This window comes from Mirounga leonina, unplaced genomic scaffold (genome assembly GCF_011800145.1).
Source record: "Mirounga leonina isolate KUSES-001 unplaced genomic scaffold, KU_Mleo_1.0 Mir_115, whole genome shotgun sequence".
Classification (NCBI taxonomy): domain Eukaryota; kingdom Metazoa; phylum Chordata; class Mammalia; order Carnivora; family Phocidae; genus Mirounga; species Mirounga leonina.
The window spans coordinates 101,781,152-101,803,350 of NW_023270268.1; the positions used below are offsets into that span (position 1 = coordinate 101,781,152).

Sequence of the window (22,199 nt, forward strand, 5' to 3'; positions counted from 1 at the left end):
AAGCATGCTCCACTGGTCTTCTGGGGCCATATTTACAATGCTCCAAAACACAGTGAAGGTTCAGAGAGAAGGAAAAGGTTGAGAAGTGCAAACTTTACATCAAAAAACAATACCAACAACAACAAATTTCTGGTTCATAAGAATCTGTGCTATGCAAGGGAAGCAGTAGACTTTCTTAGGCCATCCAGTACTGACAGAGACAATTAAGAGAACCTTCTAAACAACTGAAGAGGAGGAATATATCCATTAGCAAATCTGACTGATTTATCCATCAGGAGCCCTTCTTCCATCTCCAGAGGAAGGAGCATTCATGCATATCCCATGGGCAAGAATGCTGCTTACTTAACCTTTCTAGGATACAGCAGATTAAGATGATCCCTTTACCCTAGTTTACCAGAACCAGCTCCAGGTGGTCTAGCCCATATGGCTGTCGAAAATGAACAAATAATTTTCTTTTGAATGATGATAGAGTATGACTCGTTTCTCCCCCACTCCACATACTGCTACGTAGGTGTCTCTGAATTTGTCATCTGGTGAAATGGGTATTGATCTGTCATTCCTCCAGGGAATCCCCGGTTTCATTTACTTCCTTCTCTAGACAAAGAGACACATTTATGTGACCACATGGAAAATTTCTACGTTTTATCAAAATGGCATCTTTTAAGTGGAAACTCACAAGAGCTTAGCCCAGATGTCAGATACTAAGTACCCTGATGGACACACAAAAAGGCAGTTTGTAACCTACGATGAAACCAGTTTCTTAAACTACTTGTAAACCCACTAACTATAGAACTAAGGTGATCCACAAGCCACGGTGAAGTACACGTTGCTTTTGATCAGAACGGAGGTAGGATACATCTTTCACTCTGAGATGTTAAAGAAACCCTGCTTCCACGTGAGACGCTTCTCTTGCAACTGCTGGGTTGTCTTCTGGGCATGGCCACGGCCAGACCAGCGTGAGTGACCTGCAGCTAATACAAAATGCCTCGTGGGCCAGGAGACGACCAGGGTTCCCAGGGATTCTCCACTGTACTATAGGTGAGTCTTTCCCACCAAATCCAAGGAAACAGAGGAGCTGATAGTAATGTTACCAAGATGGCTTACCTCCTAGGAGGACCACCTGACTTCCAAGGTCAGGCCCCATGGCCAGTGGCTCTCATTCTTTAGTATAAACCAGAATGTCCTGGAAGACCCCCTGAAATGATGATTGCTAGGTCCCACTCCAGAGTGTCTGGTTTAGTAGGTTTGAGATAGAGCCCAAGAACTTGCATTTCTAACAAGTTCCCAGTGGCTGCAACTGCTGCTGATCCAAATGCCACACTTTGAGAACTACCTCTATAGGCATAGTTTGTCTATACCTCTCTCCCTTCCTCCTCCCGTTGTGGTTCATGGGGCCTGTGGTTGGGGAAGAGAGGGTAGAAGTTGCAGCTGCAGCAGCAGTACTTGGCACATGGGAGTCTTCAAGCCCAGGCTGCCATTTAAGACTGACAAATACGTGAGGTTACAGGCACATGGAATCAGGCAACCTTTCTCAGGATTCCAAATATGTACATCTGTCTTGTCTGGCAGTTTGATCCTAGTTTATCCACTCCACTTTTAAAGCCCATCTGATGATAGTTTGAGTCCACTGGCCCACACCCATAGCAATTAGACCAGTATTAGAGAAGAGCAGATTGGCAGATGTACCCAGAGAACTCATGCAGCATCAATAAGCAAACTTCATGAGGCACGGTGTCTTGAGTGATATCGCACAAGTGGCCATGGAGAGCAAGGGAGGGTACACATAGAGAGCCCTGGTTTAGGCAGAGAACAAAGCTTTCTCAGCAGACATTCCTGGCTGCTGCAGGTGGGGAACTCTTCTGAAACTGGAGATGAGACTATCAGCCTGAAATGCAGACAGCAACTCCGCTTCTAATTTCAAAGGACATTCATATGCCCTAGCCTTCACTCTTTTTTTTTTTTTTTTTCCCCTAGAAAACTTGCCCCTCTAAGGATACAAAAGGCAGTCTTTGAAATCCATTTCTTTCTACACCTTGCCCATAGAGGAACAACAGTGCAGTAAAATGTTGCCAATGGAGTTGGACTAAGAGGAACAGTGAGGCTGCAGAGTGGTTTTGGTTAATGCCAGTATTCAACGGTGTTTTTGTATGTAAAAAAGGAAGTGGGGAGCTGCCTTATCTGCTCAAATATTTCTGAAGGGCTAGACTGTGTCATTAAATACTGTAGATGGTATCTGTCAGGAGAGATGACACATTTGTTTCCATTCGTATTGTGTATTCTTTGTAGGTCAGCTAGGGCTCTGCTTTGCCTCATCCTTCCTCTAGGACCCAGGCTGAGGGAGCAGGCACTGTCTGGAGCATTGCCGATTGCCATAGCGGAGGGAAAGAAAGAATGGCAAAATTACATGCTAGGTTTTATGCTTTTGTCTACAGTGGGTTGAACAGTATTGGCTACAGTGGGTTGAACAGTATCCCCCCAAAATTCACATCCACTCCTGGATCCTCAGACCGTGTGACTTTATCTTAAAAGAGGATCTTTGCAGGCGTATTTAGTTAAATATTTGGAAATGATATCACACTGGATTTAGGGAGGGCCCTGAATCAAATGAAGGAGAGGGCCACAGAGACAAAGAAGGCCACAGGAAGACGGAGGCAGAGATTAGAATGGTGCAGGTCAATCCGAGGAACTCCAAGGATTACCAGTGATGAGGGAGCAGAAGGGAAGCTGAGGGCAAAGCACAAGCTGACACCCCACAAATCCCCTGCCCTCCAGGTGGGATCAGTGTGACATTCCTCAGGCACTCCTGGCTGCCCTAAAACTAATAAGGGAAGGGAAAGAAGAAACCAAATGGTTAACTGATGGAGATCACAGTCCTGCAGGACATTAGTCTCCATCAGTTTACAAATGTCTTAGTGATTTACAAGGAATAAGCATTTTTATCAATAGCTTAACTTTCAGAAACCCATAGACTCAATTTCCTGGGGCCCTAACATCACCCTCCCCTCCATAGTGATGTGGGAAACAAAGGCAGAAAGGAAGGAAAATAAAATTAAATTTCTTTATAACCTGCAGCCCATTGACAAATAGCTGAAATAGGCAGAGAGTAACATTCCTCCAGGAAACTTCCAACTATCTTAATGTTAATGCCTTACTTGTGGGAGGTGGGGGATAGGGTAGGGAACACTTTTGCTTGACAATAGCCATGCCTCCAGTATCCCAAGAGTCTTCTTTAGCATATGAAAGTCCTTTTAGACACCTCCCTTTGTCCTTACCTCCCCCGACTCCCAGATATGTAATCAGCCACTCCTCACAACCCTGGTGCTGCAGCTCTTTCTGCCCAAGGAGCCTGTCCCCACGCTTTAATAAAACCACTCTTTTCCGCACCAAAGATGTCTCAACAATTCTTTCTTGGACGTAGGCTCTGGACCCCAACAACACTCCATAACCACATCACTAGGATCCACCAAAATCTAGGAGGAGACAAGGAAGGATTCTTATCTAGGCCTTCAGAGGAAGCATGGCTCTGCGGACACCTTATTTTCAAACTTCTAGCCTCCAGAACTATGAGAGAATAAATTTCTCCCATTTCAAGTCCCCTCGTTTGTGGTTGTTAGGGTAGCCCTAGGATACTAATACACTGGGCAAAGTAACTCACATCATCATACCCAATTGCAAGGGGATGGGGAGGGACAGTGCAGCTGTGCTGGGTACTCCCCCTCAGATCAGTTCTTCTTCTTCTTTTTTTTTTTTTTTTAAGATTTTATTTATTTATTTGTCAGAGACACAGCGAGAGCAGGAACACAAGCAGGGGGAGTGGGAAAAGGAGAAGCAGGCTTCCCGCCGAGCAGGGAGCCCGATGCGGGGCTCTATCCCAGGACCCTGGGATCATGACCTGAGCCAAAGGGCAGATGCTTAATGACTGAGCCACACAAGTGCCCCTCCATCAGAACAGTTCTGCTCTACTCTGCACCTGGAAAGCTAAGCTTTGAGAACTGTACAAACAGCCTCCTTTCCTTCTGGTTTCTGGTTGAGATTGACCCACAGCAGGAGTTCAGAGGGTGGGAGGAGAGTGAAGTTGGAGCACTTACCTTGCCCCCCTCCCCTTCCTCTCCGCAAGGCTGGCTGTAGCTGTGTTCTCCACCAAAGCTGTCCTGCCAGGCAGCCCTCCTTCAGGTTCTCCTTCCTCTCAGGGTTCTGGTAACCACGTCTTTCCCCCTTGCACCTCCAGACCAGGCACCTAGGAGCAGACAGCTGTTGTTAGATAACAGCATTTGGCCATTCCTTGTTGGTTTCCTTTTCACCCTGCCCACACCCTCGTATATTAATCTCCTCTAAATCACTCTATTTGAGCATGCCATCGGTTTTATCGGGGATCCAGTGGCTACATCGTCTCCCGTACCTGGGAGGAGAGCTGGAAATCTGGGGGACACCTTGGTGACATCCTCACTAAGTTGAGAAGCAGCAGTAGTGGGAAGTGCAGGGACAGCAACAGATCACACACCTGCTTTGCTCCCTATACTCCTCTGCAGAGGAAAGAGCATGAGCTCTGAAGCAAGATTCAAACCTCAGTCCACCATTTTTGCCTGTGGTATCAACCTCTCCCAACCTCAGTTTCTTCACTTACACAGTGGGTATGAACAATGCTTCTCTTACTGGGCTGTTACGAAGATTAAGGGAATAAATAGGAAAAAGAACCTAACTTCAGTACAGAGTAATGCCTCCCAAAGATTGCCAAGCCCTAATTCCTGCGAATCTGTGAATATATGTTGCTTTACGTGGCAAAAGAGAGTTTGTGGATGTGATTAAGGTTACTGGCCTTAAAATAGGAAGATTATCCTGGATTGCCGGAGGGGCCCAATCTAATCACTTGAGCACTTAAAAGTAGAAGAGAAAGGCAGAAGAGTCAGTCATAGAAATGTGGCAGAAGAAGGGGAGGCAGAAGAGACATGCCAACATAAGAAGGATTTAATGTACCACTGCTAGCTCTGGGACATATTCAGAGACCACATGCAACTACACATAATGGCCCAAAAGAGGCCTCTAGATGCTAAGCACACCCCCCAGCCCCCAGACAGCAGCCGGCAAGAAAATGGGGACCTCAGACACTGAATTCTGCCAACCACCTGAATAAACCTGGAAATGGATTCTCCCCTAGAGCCTCCAGAAGGGAAAGCAGCCCAGGCAACACCTTGATTTTAGCCTGGTGGGGCCAGAAACAAAGAAACCAGCTGAGTCCAGTGGACTTCCGACCTACAGCACTGTAAGATAATAAATGGGTGTTGTTTTAAGCCCCTAAATTTGTTCTGGCAGCAATAGAAAATAAATACACTAGTACAGTGAGGTCTTGGTGCATCGTATGCACCCACTGCATGTATGTTATCTGCCCTCAAAGAGGAGAGTTAGGCAAGATATGGAGGGGCCTTCCCAGGACCCTAAACATTATGTGCTGTCAAAGAAATAAGCGGGCTGTGATTTTACAACCTAACCTAGAAGCTGGCTTTCTCTAGTGCTTTCCAGGTGTCATGAGTGTGGGCCCCCTACATGAGTAGCCTCCAGCAGCAGCAGGAGGGGGAGCAGGAAATGCTGTGTTTCTCCTGATTTAGGCAAAACAAGCCTGTGCACATCTGACATCCAGAAGGAAATTTACACTAGAGCCGACTGTCATCTCTCTGGTAGGATATTTCTTACCTGGAACCCTCAGTCCTGCCATCCTCCTACCTGGAGGCAGTTTCTGTTTCTAATATTTGCTTCTAACTGAAGCATGGACTACGAGGATCATTTCCCACTGCTAAATCCTTCCTTCTGTTTCCCTAAGCCAAATCCATCTCTCCAACCACATGTCAGTATCTTCCAGCTGCCTAACCACCAAACCTAGTCCTTAATCAGAGAGCACAGACCCTCCTTGCTATACTACTTTATTTGATGACTGGAGCTCCTATACTTAAATATCTAGGTCAAGTTGAAATAACACTCTAGGACATTGAGCCCTGAGCCAGGTATCAGAGATGTGGGCCACTCAGCATTCAGTCACTAACCAAGTGTGCAGAAAAGCAAGAGGATTAAGGGCTACCCACTGGGCACAGACATGTGCCTCTAGCTTGAATCAAACTGTAGACATTTTGCCAAGTCCCAGTACTTCTTTAAGGTTCCAGACCAGCAACTGGTGATCCTTTTGACAATAATTTTCACTACCCTTCCAGGAGAACCACCTCACTATAAGGAGATTGGAAATAGTAAGAGCTAAATACTGCGTGCTTACTGTACAGCAGGCACTGCTCCATGTAACTGTAAAAGTGTTAACTTACGTTACTCTCAAGGCAATCGAAGAGTTAATTTCTACTATTTTTATCATCTAGCTTTATAAAGGAGGAAACTAGGGCTCAGAAAGGTTAAGTGATTTGTCCGAGGTCACCTGGTAGTACATGGCTAGAGCTGAGACTCAAACCTAGGCTAAAATTTTTTTGTATACTACATACCACACTGATTTCTCTTGATTGAGTCAACATAGACAGAGCCTTTAGGTCTCGACTGGGCACTGTGGCAGACCCTGGAGATGCAAATATACCCAGGAAAAAATTCATTTTCTCAGAGCTGACATGATAGAAGAGGAGACCGTTTTGTAGAAAGAAATATGTATTGACACATTTTATTAGCGGCATGAACAAAGTGTAATGGAAGAAGTAATCGGACCCTCTAAGTGGTGGACAATTATAGGAAAGAGGAAAAGTAGGATTGAGAAAGTCTTCTTGGAGGAGGTCAAAAAGAGGACAAGGGAGACAGACATAAATGAAAGTCAGAGAAATATCACATATAAGTGTGGGCAAAAAGCTCATTATCCCTCTTTCCCTTTGTTTCCTCATTGCTAAAATGGAGATCATAATACCCATTCTAAGGCTGTTACGAAGATTCATTTAGGTGATAAATTGAATGTGTATTACCTCTGTTCAAAACATTCTAATATATATTACTCCTTTGCCTTCCACCCTCCCCCACTCCACCAAAAAATAAAAAACAAAAAACCCTTATGTAAAGACCAGATGAACTCAAAATCCAAATTAAAAGCCTTGGGAGCATTAAAAGGGAAACATAAATATAAGGTGGTTAGATACTGGAGAAAGGAGCTCAAGGTTGTCTAAGAGAGATTTGGATTCTCTCTCCTGGAATAGGCCTCCTTTTGCTCCACCATCAAAACACATTCCCAAGAGTAGAGATATTCACCAGGGTGGCCTCTCATTCACCTGACTTAAGCCTACTGCATTTTCTGCACAGAGCTACATTAAGCACACAGCCTCAGCGGCTCCCAGTATGAAATAGAGCATCCCTCAATCTCTACCTCTGAAGATTGGGGACAGTCCTTCCCAGTCACTCTTCAGCTTTAGGGGGGGTCGGTTGGTCTCAGGGACAGCTGACAGCCTTATTTAGGCAACCAGCTGCTCTGTGATACACAATGTCCTGAATGCTCAAAGTCTGGTGGATGATTCTTTTGTATCCATATAAGCAGCAGTTGGAGGAGAATCCATCAGTCCCTTTGGTAGCCTCAGGGTGTCAAGGCTGCCATTCAAATCATTACCACCATAATTATTAACCATTGTTTTAGTGAGATATCTGCTAGGCGATTATTTTTCTTTCTTTTTCTAATCGTTAAAAAACAATCGAATTTCACTGGAACAACGCTTGCCTCAAGTCACATCAATACATTTATTAAACCCCTTCTGTTTTCACAGTTCAACAGGAAGTCTTAGAGGAGGGAATATTTAAAGTATTCTCTGATTTGAAAGAATTGATAATGCTGTGAGGAAGAGGTTAGACAACAAAATAACTATAGGAAAAAGTCACACAAGTATACAATATACTGCTACAGTGTCAGAGAGGGGCAATTTTATTTCCTAGATTTTATTACTACGGGGATGGGGTGCACTGGAGGAGTCGCTACGGGTAAAGGATTTGGAGAAGTGGGATATTGTGGTGGGAAACTGCTTTCTTTGCCATCAGGTAAGAAAAAAACCAAGGGAGCAGACAGATATGCACTCCGTTAGAGTAGCCACCAGAGTCTGACTTTTTAACAACAGAGTTCATCATTTAGGGTAAGTGTTAAAAGTAGAGCTTTTGCTTCAGGATGATGATGTGTCCTGTGTGATTCAGTGAGGTCGTCAAAGTCCCTGTCCACATTTTGAACCCATTTTTCAAGCACGCTAACCCCAAACTGTAGAGGGCTGCGCGAGTTGCTGTCACTCACCAGGCTCAATGAGGGTCCTGGACGGGATGTCTTGAGTGTGTCGTGTGTCGGCGAACGTGTACAACCACGCCTGATTGCCCCTGGGGGCTCGAGGGCTCGGGGGCTCGGGGCTCGGCGTTAACCACACCTAAAAATGTTTACCTCCACGACCGACCTGTTTGCGGAACCCTGTTCAAAGGAGGAAAATACTAACGAACAAGGCGAGAAAGCGCGCCGGGAGCTCACAACCGCAGCAGAAACAATAGCCCGTGGGGCGGCGGGAGCTCGCTGAACTGCGGACCGCTCTGGAGCCCCCGAGGCCGAGCGGGAGCTCGCTGCGGACAGGCCCGGTCGCCGCCCCGCCCTCAGCGAAGCGCCTCGGGCTCCCCGAACGCGGGGAAGCGCAGCGACGCCCCCACCCGACGCGCGCGCTTGCGGGGGGGTGGTGTTTAGGGGGCGCCGCCAGAGGCAGGGGTTAGGGCGCGGCAGGGTCGACGCGCGAGCAGACGTCGGACCGAGAGGGGAGAGATATCAGGGGCTCGTGCGAGCCGGGGAGCCCAGGTCGGAGGGTGGCGCTCCTGAAGCGTGAGGGTGGGAGTGAAAGCGAGAGAGGACCGGCGCAGGGAGGACACCGGGCCCAGGACGGCGTGAGAGGCGGGAGAGAACCGCTAAGAAGGCGGGTACAAGGAGGTCCCTGGTGAGCGTAGGAATACACGCTCAGCCCTCAGCCGCCTGTGGCGGGCTGGCAAACAGACCGCGGGGGTGGGGAGTGGGGGATGACGGGACGTGACCGGAAAGTCCGGCGCGTGCCACTGCCTGGGAGCGGGATCCAGGCCTCGTCGGAGCGGACTGGAGTGGGGACTCAAGCCCGCAAAGCAGGAGGCCGTCGCGTCAACAGTCCCGGCGGCGGGGCGGGGGCGAGTGCGCGTGCGCGGTTCGCGCGGCGGGAGAAGGGGGGGGAGCGGGCGTGGGGTGGCAGGAGCGCGCGTGCGCGCGGCCAGGCAGCCTGGGCGGCGGGTCTTGCTTGTGACGGACCGCGGCGTCCGGTCCTGCCCGTGACGGCGGTGGCGGCCAATACTGCCTGTAACAGCTGCGGCGGCTGCTCCAGACACCTGCGGCGGCGCCGGCGGCGACCGCCCGGCGGCCGCGGAGATGTTGCCCCTGGTGGTGCTGCTGCTGGGCTCAGCGTGCTGCGGTGAGTGGCCCCTCTCTCCTGGCTCGCAGACTCGTGTTTCGCCGCCCCCGAGGCGCCCCCGCGGCCGTGTGGGCTGCGTCCCGGCTGGCCCGGCGGCGCTTTGGAGAGGGTGGTCAGAGCGCGGGACACGCGGGCCTTGCTCGCCCCGGGTGCGGACGTAGGAGGGCCCGAGGGTGATCCTGCGCCCCCTTCCTTCCTTTCCTTCCTCTTCCTCTTCCCCCAGGGTGAGAGCGGGGTTTCTCTCCTTCCCCCGTACTCCACCTCCAGATGCACACCGAAGAAGATTCTGAGCCGTGCATCTCACGCAAAAATTAACTGTAGAGAGAAAGGGCGCGATCAGAGGCGAGGGGTGGCAACTGTTAGGGCCCCCCCTCTTTTGCACCCCTCTTCCTCCTCGGTGCTCAAACGCATTTGGGGCTGAAGAGGGAGAGTGGGAGGGCCCGGGCCTCTTGGAATAGAAGTGCGCATTTTGGAGAAGTGTGCTAGACGGAATTTCTCCTGTTTGCCCTCCCACAAGAACATAGAGTTAGAGAAACATAAAGGAACAATTAAGTTGCATTTCCAACCCAGCATTTAATCAGAAGAATCTTCTGGCCGCCTTTTTTTTTTTTTTTTAAACCCTAGAAATAAGCTACCTGGAAACTCTCCTACCCCCACGCCCTATCAACCACTTTAATATAGTCCAAATTGTACGTTCAAGTTTTTCCACTTTATTTGGGCGAACAGTTTTAATAGTAATCCAGATTTCGCTTGAAATATGAAGACTATAACCTCCAGTCAAAACGTATTTGCTGCAGAGTGGGATTTGGTGTCTTTCAACGCCAAAGGCGGTTGGCCCCCCTAGGCTTTTGGAATCCATTATGCTTTTTTTTTTTTTTTTTTTTTTGCGTGTGCTTCGTCTGTAAAAAGTGAGGAATGGGAATTTTCGTGGTTCTACAGTGCCTGTCACACTTTACATCTGTACAGTCTTCTGTTAACTTTTTGTAAGATTCAGTATTGAGTTTGAGTAGCGCAATTGTTACATTTAATTCTAGAATGCTAAATTAGATTTTAAACTGATTATTAGCCTAAGCGTGCCATTTATAAACGCATGTGATTTCAAGCCATTTCCATTATGCCTTTAAATCCTTGCTCACCACTTTCTCCAATCGAAACATCCTGGGTTGTTGGAGTTGTTGATGGTATCTTTATTATCTAAAGAATTGATAATTAGATAAGGTAGTATTTCTTGTCGTCATCGTTAATGGCTTATTACCATTACTATTACTATAGCAAAAATAATACTGCTTTCAAAAACCTGTTGTGTGATCAGAAGAAAGCCTTCATATTGAACCAAATTACAAAGTTGTAATAAAATATCACTAATTCAGACTGTTGGCATCAAAGCTAGTCTGAAGAATAAAAAAATGTAAATCATATACTATATTAAAAACAGTGGTCCTGTTTCCAAGCAGATGGGAAAGAACTCTATAATGGTATTTTGGGGATAAGATTTCTGCTAGGCCTTATTTAATAATAGTTAAATCACATATAATTAGCAATCATTTACATGCTATATTAATGTGCTCAATTCCCTACAGATTCACAGAATTCACAATTTATAGTATTTTATTGTACTTAATAATAACCTGAAAAAAAGCAAAATAGAGGCATTATACATTTGAGTTCGGCAAGTGTTGACTATAAAACAGAAAGTGATAGTGTTTGTCATAAGATATAATGGATTTTGTGTGTGTTTAATATGTAGTTTTAAAAAAGACAGGTACGAAGATATGATAACAGAACACAAGTCATTATCAACCAGGGTATTTAAGAGACTGAATTTAGAATTCAGAATGAGTAAAACAGTCGCAGGTGTGTACGTTTATTTGTACTGAAGTTTCATTTTGCTTTCAGTTTCATTTATAGATGACTGGTAATCAGAGGCATTTTTGGGAAGCCACTTAGTTTCAGTTGACCTTTGTTGTAAAAGAAGTTACCTGAAATGCTCCTTCCGTCTACTTACAGGCAAACTGCAACCCCCCTATTGGTTTATAAGACGCAGAATGAATTACTACACTCCTTTCCTCCCCCACCCCCTATAAGTCCAATTATACTTTGTTTAAAAGCACATCAGTAGTTTCAGTATTTTTTAGTAACTGGCAAATAAAACTTGACCTAGGTAATGACAGTGACATGGACTGGCTTTTCAGTGGTTGAATAATTTTTCTTTGTTTGAAGTGAGTTTTTAAAATCAAGGGTGCACATGATTAGAAAACAGTTTTATTGTCTAAGCCTGGTGGTAATTTGTCTTGCTTAAATGAAAATGTTTTCTCTTAAAGAATATATTACTTTTAAACACAAGTTGTTATTTTAAGGAAGTAAACGCCTATTTAAAAGTATTTATTTATGGGGCCACCCCAGCAGTCTAGAGGCAGTGTGTTAAAGCATTACACGAAATGCCTACTGTTAGGACACTTGCTCATGCTGTCATCTGTATTTTGGCAGATGTTTTATCTTTGCCACTGAATTGTTAATGGAGATTTGAAAGGCCAGGTTCTAAAGAAGAAAAGTAGGTGTTTTTCCTAAGTTTGATAAATATTCTAAGTCCACACTAATCACTCATTATTAAAACCAAGTTTGCATTTCTTAATGTTCATTCACCTAAAGCCAAATAAGCAGTTTTTAATACTTTAATGTTCTTTTTGTGGTACAGTTTTCATATAAGCATTTTAGCCATCTTTTAGATTTTTGCTGTTAGCTTTTTATACAAGATAAAAATCTCTATATTTTGATGTCTTGTATCTCAGCCTAATACAATGCACTCTTGGGTTGTCATGAAGCAAATTTTACGTTGTGTCTTAGTGCAGATAGTTCTTCCATGATAAAAGAACAAGAATAATAGTGTAGGGTTGATTTTGTTAAACTCATTGTAGTACTAAAGTAAAAAATAGAGCGCACCCAAGAAATTTGATCCTGATATACCTAGACTGAGGCAATAGAACCTGGATTTTTCTCCTTCGTAGTTACATAGAGTTGAAACAGAAAATACAGTTCTACCCTCCTCTGAATATTGCATTCCTTATCTATGGGACAGTTAGATAAGACTCAGAATCTGATCAACCCCAGGGTTTGAGATTCAAATTAAGAGAATAAATGTGCATATTTGAATACGTGTCACACTTAAGGATTAAAGGCAAAGCAAGGCATTTGGCAAGTGCAGGGTCTGTCAAAACTGCTTTTTCTGTTGCAAGCAAGTATGAGCCCATGCTTGCTATGTTCTAAGCACTTTGCAAGGCCCTCTTGGTTATAACATAAATTTCAGATTGTATGCCTCTCAGTAACTTAAAATGTAGTTTATAAAGAGTAGGGATTTTTGTTTGTTTTTATCTCTTGGTGACATCTAATATATTTTAAATGCTAGATAAGCCCATAATTCTGGATGTTACTGACTTGAAACTGCTCTCTCTCCTGTAATTCTAGGTTTATCACTTCTGTTCTTACAAGGCCACTTTAAATCTAATAGGGAATTACTTTGAGTCAGAACTAAACACTCTGTGGACATGCCTACTTTACCCTAGACTTTATTTGGTCTCTGTTGAGGAGAGATCTGTCTGAATCCCCCTTTTTGACCCTAATTCTAACCCGATTCAGTTTGAGACCTTCGTTCTTCATAACAGGGTCTTGATCTGATGGCAAAAACTGGTAGGATTCATTTTCAGCAGGTATCTTTGTTCATGAGCTTTGCTTCTTTTACCTTAGTGACTGTTGGGCTTCTTCCCCATTCCTTGAACATCCATTTCAAGCAGATAATTAACTTCCTACTCTATTGCAAAAAATAGTGATGTGTGGTGTGGACTCTCCAAGCTTCCCTCCCACCATTACTAAACTTATCTACAATATCTTAAGCAACCATCTCATTCTCTTCCCTCCCCCAGTTTCAGAAGTATACCTATTCACCTTTCCAAGGAAGGGTTCACCTTTCTACAGCTCTTTCACTTTCACCATTTTGGAGACCTGCTCAACTCAGCTTAATTCTTCAGTCTTTCATCTTAGATCTTTCCCTCTCCATTGGCTCCTTCACTTTAGCTTGCACACATGCTCAAGTTTTACCCCATATTACAAACAAACAAGAAGAACCAAAAAACCTTGCCCTGGCCCCTGTCTTTACACTTTTCCTGTTGCCTTCTCTCTCTGCTTTCTTACACTGCAAAATTTATTGAAAGAGAATGCCTCTTCATTCTTCCCTCCCATTCCCTTCCCAAATGCAATCTAACTTTTGATCCCACTAGTCTGTTGACATTGCTGTAGATAAAAAAGCTAATGATGTAGTTTTCAATCTAGAGGCTGATTTTACTCATACTATTTAACATCAATTTTGTCCACATGAAGACCCTTTTTTGATGTCCTCAGTGGTATTTTTTGCTGCTCTCACTTCTTTTTCTCACTTCATTAGTTTATTCCTCTTTAATGATTTTTCCGTAAATATTGGCATTCCCCAACATTTTATTCTCTGGTTCCTGCTCTGTTTGCTTTGCAGGGACTTTCTGGGCAATCTTGTTTATGCTCACAGTTTCATTTACCAGCTGTGATCTTAGTGATTCCCAAGTCTTCATTGCTCTGACCTTTCTTCTTAAATCCAGATCCATATGTCCTGGGGTCTCCTGGACATCCTCGTTTCATTGTACCACAGGTACTTTAATACTCAGTCTATTAAATATTGAAAGAAGATTTCCCTGTAAATCTCCAAAATCTCTTTTCTCTATAAAATCCACAATATAGCTTGAAACGGGGAAGGGGGTGTTGTTAAAGTATATTAGGCAGTTACGCATGCTTTTAGTAAACAATTTTAATTCTTTCCTCCTCTTCTCCCTTATTTCCCACATCCAACTTATGTTGGTATTCTTTGTTTTTTACTGTAATGTTTTGGCCTTCTCTCCAGGTGTCAATTACCTGGACTATTGCAGTGATCTCTTGAGGTCTCTCTTTCCCATCTCCCTTCCTGCCCTCAGTTCACCCTTCATGCTGCTGTATTATTTTTTTAAATGCAAGTAAATCTGCATATTTTGCTGTTGCTTATATTATCAAGTCCCAGTTCCTCAGAATGACATTCGAAAGCCTTTACACTATTTCTTAACCATCCCTTTTTCCTAGAGTTCACTTGAAGAATCTTCTGCCTCCAATTATTCATTTTTCCTCATTCCTCTGCACATGTTATGTGCTCTGCCTAGAAAGCCTTTTCTTTTCTATATAATTCCTACTCATCCTTCAAGACCTAGTTTAAACATCATCCTTTAGGAAGATCATTCTTAAACACATTCATGTAATTTTTAAGAAACTCTTCCTTGCAATCTGCAACTGACTTGATCGAGATTTTCCATTAAAATATGTAGCTTCTCGATTCTATAATCAGGTCTATTAACGTGAAAAGCAGTGGAAGATTCTCTTGACAAATGGAAGAAGAGTGAATCCTCTCTGATACAGTTTTCCTTTCCTGGGATTCATACTTTAAATGCTTTACATTTATGAGGAATGTATTGGTTTGTACTTGCTGGACCCTGGATCCAAAGGATACCAAATGAAGACATTGTCCTTCTTTCTCTACCTTTTGAGCCTAATGGAGAGATGAGTTAAGTAAAACAGTAATTTCAAGATTCAGTAGTAAGTGCAGTGACAACACTTGAACAGGGGGCAATGGGAGCAATAAGGAGGGAATGGACACGATTGAGCAGTGGTAGGGAAGAGGAATAGGATTGAACATGTCCATGTGTTCTAGCAGGAAGAGCTAAAGTTAGCAAACTATAACTGCCATTTATTGAACATTTCCTATGTATGCGAAAGCACTGCAATGAGAACTTAATATTTATTTTCTCATTAAGTCTTAACAAAGTCTCTATGAGATATACACTTCCTTAATTCATATTTTGTAGATGAGGAAACTGAGCTACAGAGGTTAAATAACTTGCCAAAGGTTATACAACTAGAAAGTGCCAAGTCTTGAGCCAAGGTCTGACTCCACAGTGTGTGCTCTTACCTGGACACCAGATGAAGAAGTGTTTGCCAGCATGTCCAAAGGCATGGATGGGGATGAGAGGGCATTTGCATATTCATGGAATTGCAGGGGGTCATTATGATTGGAGCTTAGTTTGGAAATTGAGGGAGTACAGGAGGTGGGGCTGGACAGGATGAAGGACTAGTTTGTATTCCATGCTAATGCACTTAGAGTTTAGCTTGAAACAGGGCGGGGGGTGTTGTTAAAGTATATTAGGCAGAAGAGTGCACATTTGCATTTAGAACAGTTATTTTGAGAACTGTGGAAAATACATTGGGGCCGAGATGGGAAAACGTTGAGGCTGGAGGTAGGGAGCTAGTTAAAAGGTATGACAATATCTCAAAAGAGAGATTCATACAACAGACATTGGATTGAGGAACCATTAAAAAGGTTGAGCCTACTAAGAATTCTTCATAGCTAAGGAGAGGGAGGAATCTAGCATGATTTTTATTAAGTCCAGGTCTGGTTGACTGATTGATAACAGAAAATACTTTGGATGGTGAGGATTTGGGAGGAGGCTAGGAGAGGGTAAATAGGTTTTTGGACAGGTTGACTTTGAATTAACTGTAGTACATTCAAATGGAAGTACAGCAGACAGTTGACTTTCCAGGTCTGCAGTTAAGGAGAAAGTGGGGCCTGGCTAAACAGAAAGTGTGTAGGTAGTTATAACTGTGGAGTAAGAGAGAATGGTGGACCTCAGAGGGTTGGGAGGAGGGCAGTGCTGGATATGAAGTTTTGAGGAACACTAATATTTATTGTGAGTCAAGGAATAGATTTCAAGAAAGAAAGAAAGCTCTGATGGGGTGGACAAAGCAATAAGAGGAAATTCAAAATCAAGAGCTATCACAGATGCCAAGAGATAAGAGCAAAAAAGGAGCTGCCTACTGGCTCAGGAACTGTATAGAGTAGTCAAGATAGAGAGTAAAAACCGCGCACATTCCATTTTTCATAAGGGATTGTTGGGGGCTTTGGCACAAACTGTTGTAGTGAAGAAGAGGTAGAGGCCAGGTGGCAGAGATTTAAGAAGTGAATAGGAGGTAAAGAAATGCATTTAGACTATTATTTTAGGATGCTAGGGAAGAGAGAGACAAGTATGAGTGATTTTTAAAAAGTTGGTTAATATTTAAGCATTTCTTTTATGTTAAAAAACACCTATGAATGGCATGGCGGGTGTAGGAAGCTGATAATCAACTAGGGAAAGTCCTTGGGGTGACTAGTGGGTGTGGAGGCAGAAAAGAAAACTAATGGGTGAAGGGATACAATTGTGAAGAGGAGGAAGGTGAGGGGGGTGTGGACAGTTGGGGTTGCAGGTAACTTTGTAGGTGGGAAGTATTGGAAGCTTCTGGCTTCTCATCTAAAGGACTCAAATTAAATACAGCTTCTTTGGAGAGTATAGGATAAGCTTTTGCAAAAGGGGAGTGATAAAAGGGTTACAAAGGAGAGAGAGAGGTTTTTCATGGAACGTATAAAAAGATAAATGATTAAAGGCCCAGATGGGCGGGAGCTGTGACAATCTTCTGTTGTTCCCCTAGTAGCAATGCAAATTTTCTTAGAAATCTGTAAGACTGATTACTCTCCTGCCCATCTATAGCACTTTGTTCGTACCAAAGGATAGCACTTATGACCTCCTGTTATAAAAAGTATGTATCATTGTTCCAAATGAGAATTGGAAGCTTCCAAAAGATAATTTCCAGTTTTTTTCCTTCATTGTATCCCCTCATCCTATCACAATGTTTCAGATCAGGTAATTCTCAGTAAGTGTTTGTTGCATTTGTACATTTCAGAGCTAGACTTGTGTGCTGTGACTACCATGTATTGAGCCTTCTCTGCAACATGTAATAGCTGTTTTCAGGACTGTGGTCTGAGATGGTTTCAGTTGGTGGTCTGTATTTACAGAGGTTGGGAAGTCCAGTATTTTTGGCATTTTATATAAAATAATTTCCCCATTTTATTTGTTAATTTATCTGTAGCTCTTGCATCACTGATGGTTAGTTATATTTACTTATTCCTATCTGATTTAGACTGCTATAGGCATTTCTTGATTAATCAGTTTCCTTATGTTAATTATCTGTGTACTTTTATTTGCTCTCTATATTTTAAATCTTGCTTTTTCACTTTGATGTTTCATCAGAAAGCAGTAGGAAAAAGAAAGAAAACCCAAATCAGATAATTTTACTACTTAATAGTTTTGTTTTTTTAATAAATGTTTATAGAGGGTGAAGCTGTAGTTAACAGCTGGTGGAGTGACATTTTTGGACTACCCTTATTTATTAATTAACACAAGGGTTATTCAAGTTATGGCTTATCTAGGTCAATTTTACTTTGAATTTTATTGATAGCATTTATTCTACTTAAACTGCTTCAGCTATAAGATTGTTTTATTGCAACAAAAAATGCAGTACAGTTAGTGCTTTCTGTATTCTTTAGAAAATTCATTCTCTGAACATAAGATAGAAATTGTGGAGTTTTACCAACCACTTCTTACTTAGAGCCTTCTAAAAAAGTTTGCTAGGATAACTGAGCTCTTTACTTATATCTGTTTATTAAAGGGTAATTTTTAGAAATAATTTTTTAAATCTTGACTCAAACAAATACAAAATGACCACATATCAAAGATTTTATTTCACATGTTAATTAGCAAGTAAACCAGCAAGATGATAAAAACGTCTCAGTTTTAAAAGAAAATTTAGAGAACAGACACATTTATAGGCAATCAGGAATGGTGAAATGAATTTTCAAATAGATGCAATATTATCCTCAAGGCAATAAAACCTGTTTTTTTGAAATCTTCTCTTCTTCCACCAGGGAGAAGTGAATTGCAGAACAAAGTTTATTTGTATCTCTATGGACACAAATCATTTGCATTGCCATCAGTTTTACCAAATTGTAAAGTAGCTCAGACAGATAAACACAGTGAAAGGCATAGGCCCCTACAGAATGAAATATTCCCAAGGAATTTGTCACACAATTCCCAGCACTCCATTGAAAGGACACTCAGTAATCTTTGTGTCCATTTCAAAACCTTTCACTATATTTTCTGACACTTTCCTTTCTTTCTGATTCCAGCGTCCTACTTTTTTCTCTCCTTTTTTTAAGAAAGATTTATTCATGGGGTGCTTGGATGACTCAGTCGGTTAAGCGTCTGCTTTTGGCTCAGGTCATGATACCAGGATCCTGGGATGGAGCCCCGCATTGGGCTCCCCGCTCAGCACGGACTCTGCTTCTCCCTCTCCCTCTTCCTCTGCTACTGCTCATGTGCTCTCTCTCTCTCTCTTTCACTCACTTTCTCAAATAAAATCTTAAAAAAATCTATATATTCATTTATTTAAGAGAGAAATGGGGGGGGGCAGGCAGAGGGAGAGAGAAAATCTCAGACTCCCTGCTCAGTGCAGAGCCCGCTGTGGGGCTCAGTCCCACAACCCTGAGATCATGACCTGAGCCGAAACCAAGAGTCTGACACAACCAATTGAGCCACCCAGGCACCCCTACTTCTCTCCTTTTTGTACACTATAGTTCCTCCCCTCCCTACCCCCAGTTTTTCTTTCTCAGGGAAGACAGTTCCTAAGCCCAAGGCTTCGAAGAATGCAGCTGGAAGTCCAGGTTTTGCCTGAGGCTTCCTAATATTTGGATGGCAAGAAATGTAGAGAAGTGGGAAGAGGTGAGCTATGGATATCCCCAAGGCTAGTTCAAACTGCAAATTCCCAGAAATAAAACAGTTTAGACCTGCCAGTCAGAGAAGGTCCAGATCATTACAGTAAAATGCCATATCCCGTAACTTTTATAGTATTACCCCTCATGTTTATAGCACGGTATTGTTAGCACTTGCCCAGGTATTTTCTCCTTTGATGCTCACCACAATTCTGTGAAGTAGCCCTGTGTTCGTTTTTGATCCTCTTATTCACAGAGAGTAAGCCAAGGCATAGAAAAGTTAAATGAACTGCTTAATTTGTACTCAGGCTTTCTGAACATTGTCCACTTCATATTCCACTATGCATCCTAGCATTCAACTCTGGGCAGTTACTGAATAATAATTATGTTCCTAGGATAATAACATCCGATGCTCCTGATTTTTATTCCCATTTTATAAATGTAGAGAGAAGAAATCTTAAGGATGAACTATTGAAGTTGATGTTTTATTTGTATTTGTTAGTGCTTTGTTTTTTGAGGGAGGAGCCCGCTAACTACTTAGGTAAAAGAATTGATAAATGGCTGAACAGTATGGAAGACAGCTATAATTTCTCCATATTCTCATACATATTAGATGAAAGGTAAGTGAATTTCCTTTTCCAGCCCCTCTTTTGTAAGGCAGTGATAGTTTATTCTCTGGAAAAGAATTGATAGAATACAGTAGTCCACCTTACCTGTAGGGGATACGTTCCAAGACTGCCAGTGGATGCCCGAAGCCACAGATAGTACCAATCCTACATATACTATTTTTTTCTGTATGTATCTATGATTAAATTTAATTTATAAATTAGGCACAGTAAGAGATTAATAACAATAATTAATAATAAAATAGAACATTATAACAATGTGCTGTAATAAAGTTTATGTGAATGTGGTCTCTCTCAAATATCTTATTGTACTATACTTACCCTTCTTCTTATGATGACGTGAGATGATAAAATGCCTACATGGTGAGATGAAGGATGTAGGCAATGTGATGTGACCTAGAGTTAGGTTACTTATAGATTGTCTGATCATGTGTCAGAAGGAAGACAGTCTGCTTCCAGACTGTGGTTGACCACAGGTAACGGAAACCAAAGAAAGCATAGCCATGGATAAGAGAGGACTAGTATATATCCTATTTATTAGCAGTACCTGCTCTTGGTATTAACTTGTTTCTTAGCTTTTTTTTGAGCGGTTTATGGTTTCTAGGAGGAAGAATACCTGTAATACATATTTGGAAATTGTTCCATAGTTTCAGTGAAATATCGGGGTGGGAAAATGCCTTTCTATTGTATTTAATCCTTTCTAATACTTACATACAAAATGACTGTTGCTGGCTGTATTTTGCAATGGGAAAATAGCCATAGAGAATGTTTTTTCTCCTTAGCATTCTAAGACTTTCCATCCTTGTGGAGAGATGTGATGTGATTCATCTGGTTTACTTTTTTGTATTAAAGTAGACCCCGTCATCTTTTTTGGAAATGCAACATAAGGATAAACTTCCTATCAGTTTAGCAAGTTCTATTTAGAGGAAGTATATACTGAATATAATATTTGCTTTGATTTTCTGTTCAAAATTTTTCCATGGTTAGGTCACTATTTTTCTACATCAGTCAGTAGGCAGTAATGATTACTTCAAAGCTCCAAAGCCAGATACTACACCTTCATGTTCCAACGGGGTTGCTGAATTTATTCCCAAGATGTATGGTAATGTACACTTTGTATTACTGAGATTGAGTAAGTAAAAGTTACAATGTTGTCTACCAGCTGTGCACATTAATATTAAAATAATTTGGATTTTTTTCACCTTGCCTGTCTTCTCTGTAGTTGCACTATTTGCTTAAATGAACAAGTGAAACATTGCTCTTTATCTTAAGGATTTGTAACAACTTGAAGTATAGCATTCTATAATGACATGAAACAATTTTCTTTTTCTTTTTCAGGTTCAGCTCAGCTAATATTTAACATAACCAAATCTGTAGAATACACTGCTTGCAATGAAAGTGTTACCATCCCATGCTTTGTTAATAATGTGGAGGCAACAAACATTAATGAAATGTATGTAAAGTGGAAATTAAAAGGAAAAGACATTTTCACCTTTAATGGAGCTCTGCAAAAGGCCACTCATGACGATAAGTTTAAGAGTACAAAAATCATACCACAAAAATTACTAACTGGCATTGCCTCTTTGGAGATGGATAAGGAAGAAGCTGTTGTAGGAAACTACACTTGTGAAGTAACTGAATTAAGCAGAGAAGGCGAAACCGTCATAGAACTAAAATACCGAATTGGTAAGATTTCTATAAAAGCTTCCCATTTATTTGTCGTGTAGCATCCTGATCCTGTTAGAAATGGGGCAGAATGGGCCTAGGTACTCTTTGAATCAAAAGCAGGCTATTAATAATAAATGTTGATGTAATGTTAACAGCTTTAAGGTCATGAGTTTTATATTATTTGCTCTTCTACTTTTCAGAGTAAAACCCCTTTGTTGTTGGCTAATTTGTATATTGTGTGGTTCTCAAACTTTTGGTCCAAGGACTGTTCTGTTTGGGTGAGCAGTCCTGAGGTCATCTACTCTGTATTTCTGTTTGCTGCCATCAAAAGTACTTTCTTTCATGTAATTAATTTTCCAATCTCTTTCCAATTATTTGGCCTTTTTTTTTTTTTTTTTTAACCTTACACTTTGATCAAGGGTTGACAAGTCCTGGCCATGTCCCCTTTGCAGAGAATAGATTAGAAGGAGAATCAGGAGATTAAAAAATCAGGTTATCATGGATGTGTCCTTGAGGTTTCCTGTGCTTAGCTTTGCTTTGGTATTTTTTTCACTGGCCAAGATTTAGAAGAACTAGAGATCCAATTCAGTGTATCTGAATTCAGCCTTGATTATAGCACCATGATTCTGCTTTTTCTTCACAAACTTGGCTTGGTGAGTTGTATAAAGCAGTAGTTAGCTGAAGTAAACAGCCTGCTTTCTTTTCTATTCTTTCTCAGCCAGCTGATTTCTTCAACTACATGCATGTGCATTATGACTCTCTGTTTTGAAATATGTTTACAATCACTAGACATATTACTGATTTTAGGATTAGACC

General features: G+C 42.2%; 1 protein-coding gene and 1 long non-coding RNA gene across 3 annotated transcripts in view; one reads left to right on the forward strand and one right to left on the reverse strand.

Annotated features, from left to right (window-relative positions):
• The window catches only part of LOC118007130, an 83,275-nt gene extending 74,140 nt beyond the window's left edge, over positions 1–9,135 (reverse strand). The window contains exons 1-2 of the long non-coding RNA XR_004678272.1: positions 8,237–9,135; positions 4,089–4,237 (exon numbers count right to left, since the gene is read on the reverse strand). This is a non-coding gene — a long non-coding RNA (uncharacterized LOC118007130). The remainder of the gene's footprint in view (positions 1–4,088; positions 4,238–8,236) is intronic.
• A 74-nt stretch (positions 9,136–9,209) lies between these two features.
• The window catches only part of CD47 (CD47 molecule), a 47,939-nt gene continuing 34,949 nt past the window's right edge, over positions 9,210–22,199 (forward strand). For both annotated transcript variants that reach the window (XM_035000217.1, XM_035000219.1), the window contains exons 1-2: positions 9,210–9,410; positions 21,054–21,401. In XM_035000217.1, the coding sequence (XP_034856108.1) occupies positions 9,368–9,410; positions 21,054–21,401 (391 nt within the window). In that variant the 5' untranslated portion in view covers positions 9,210–9,367. The remainder of the gene's footprint in view (positions 9,411–21,053; positions 21,402–22,199) is intronic.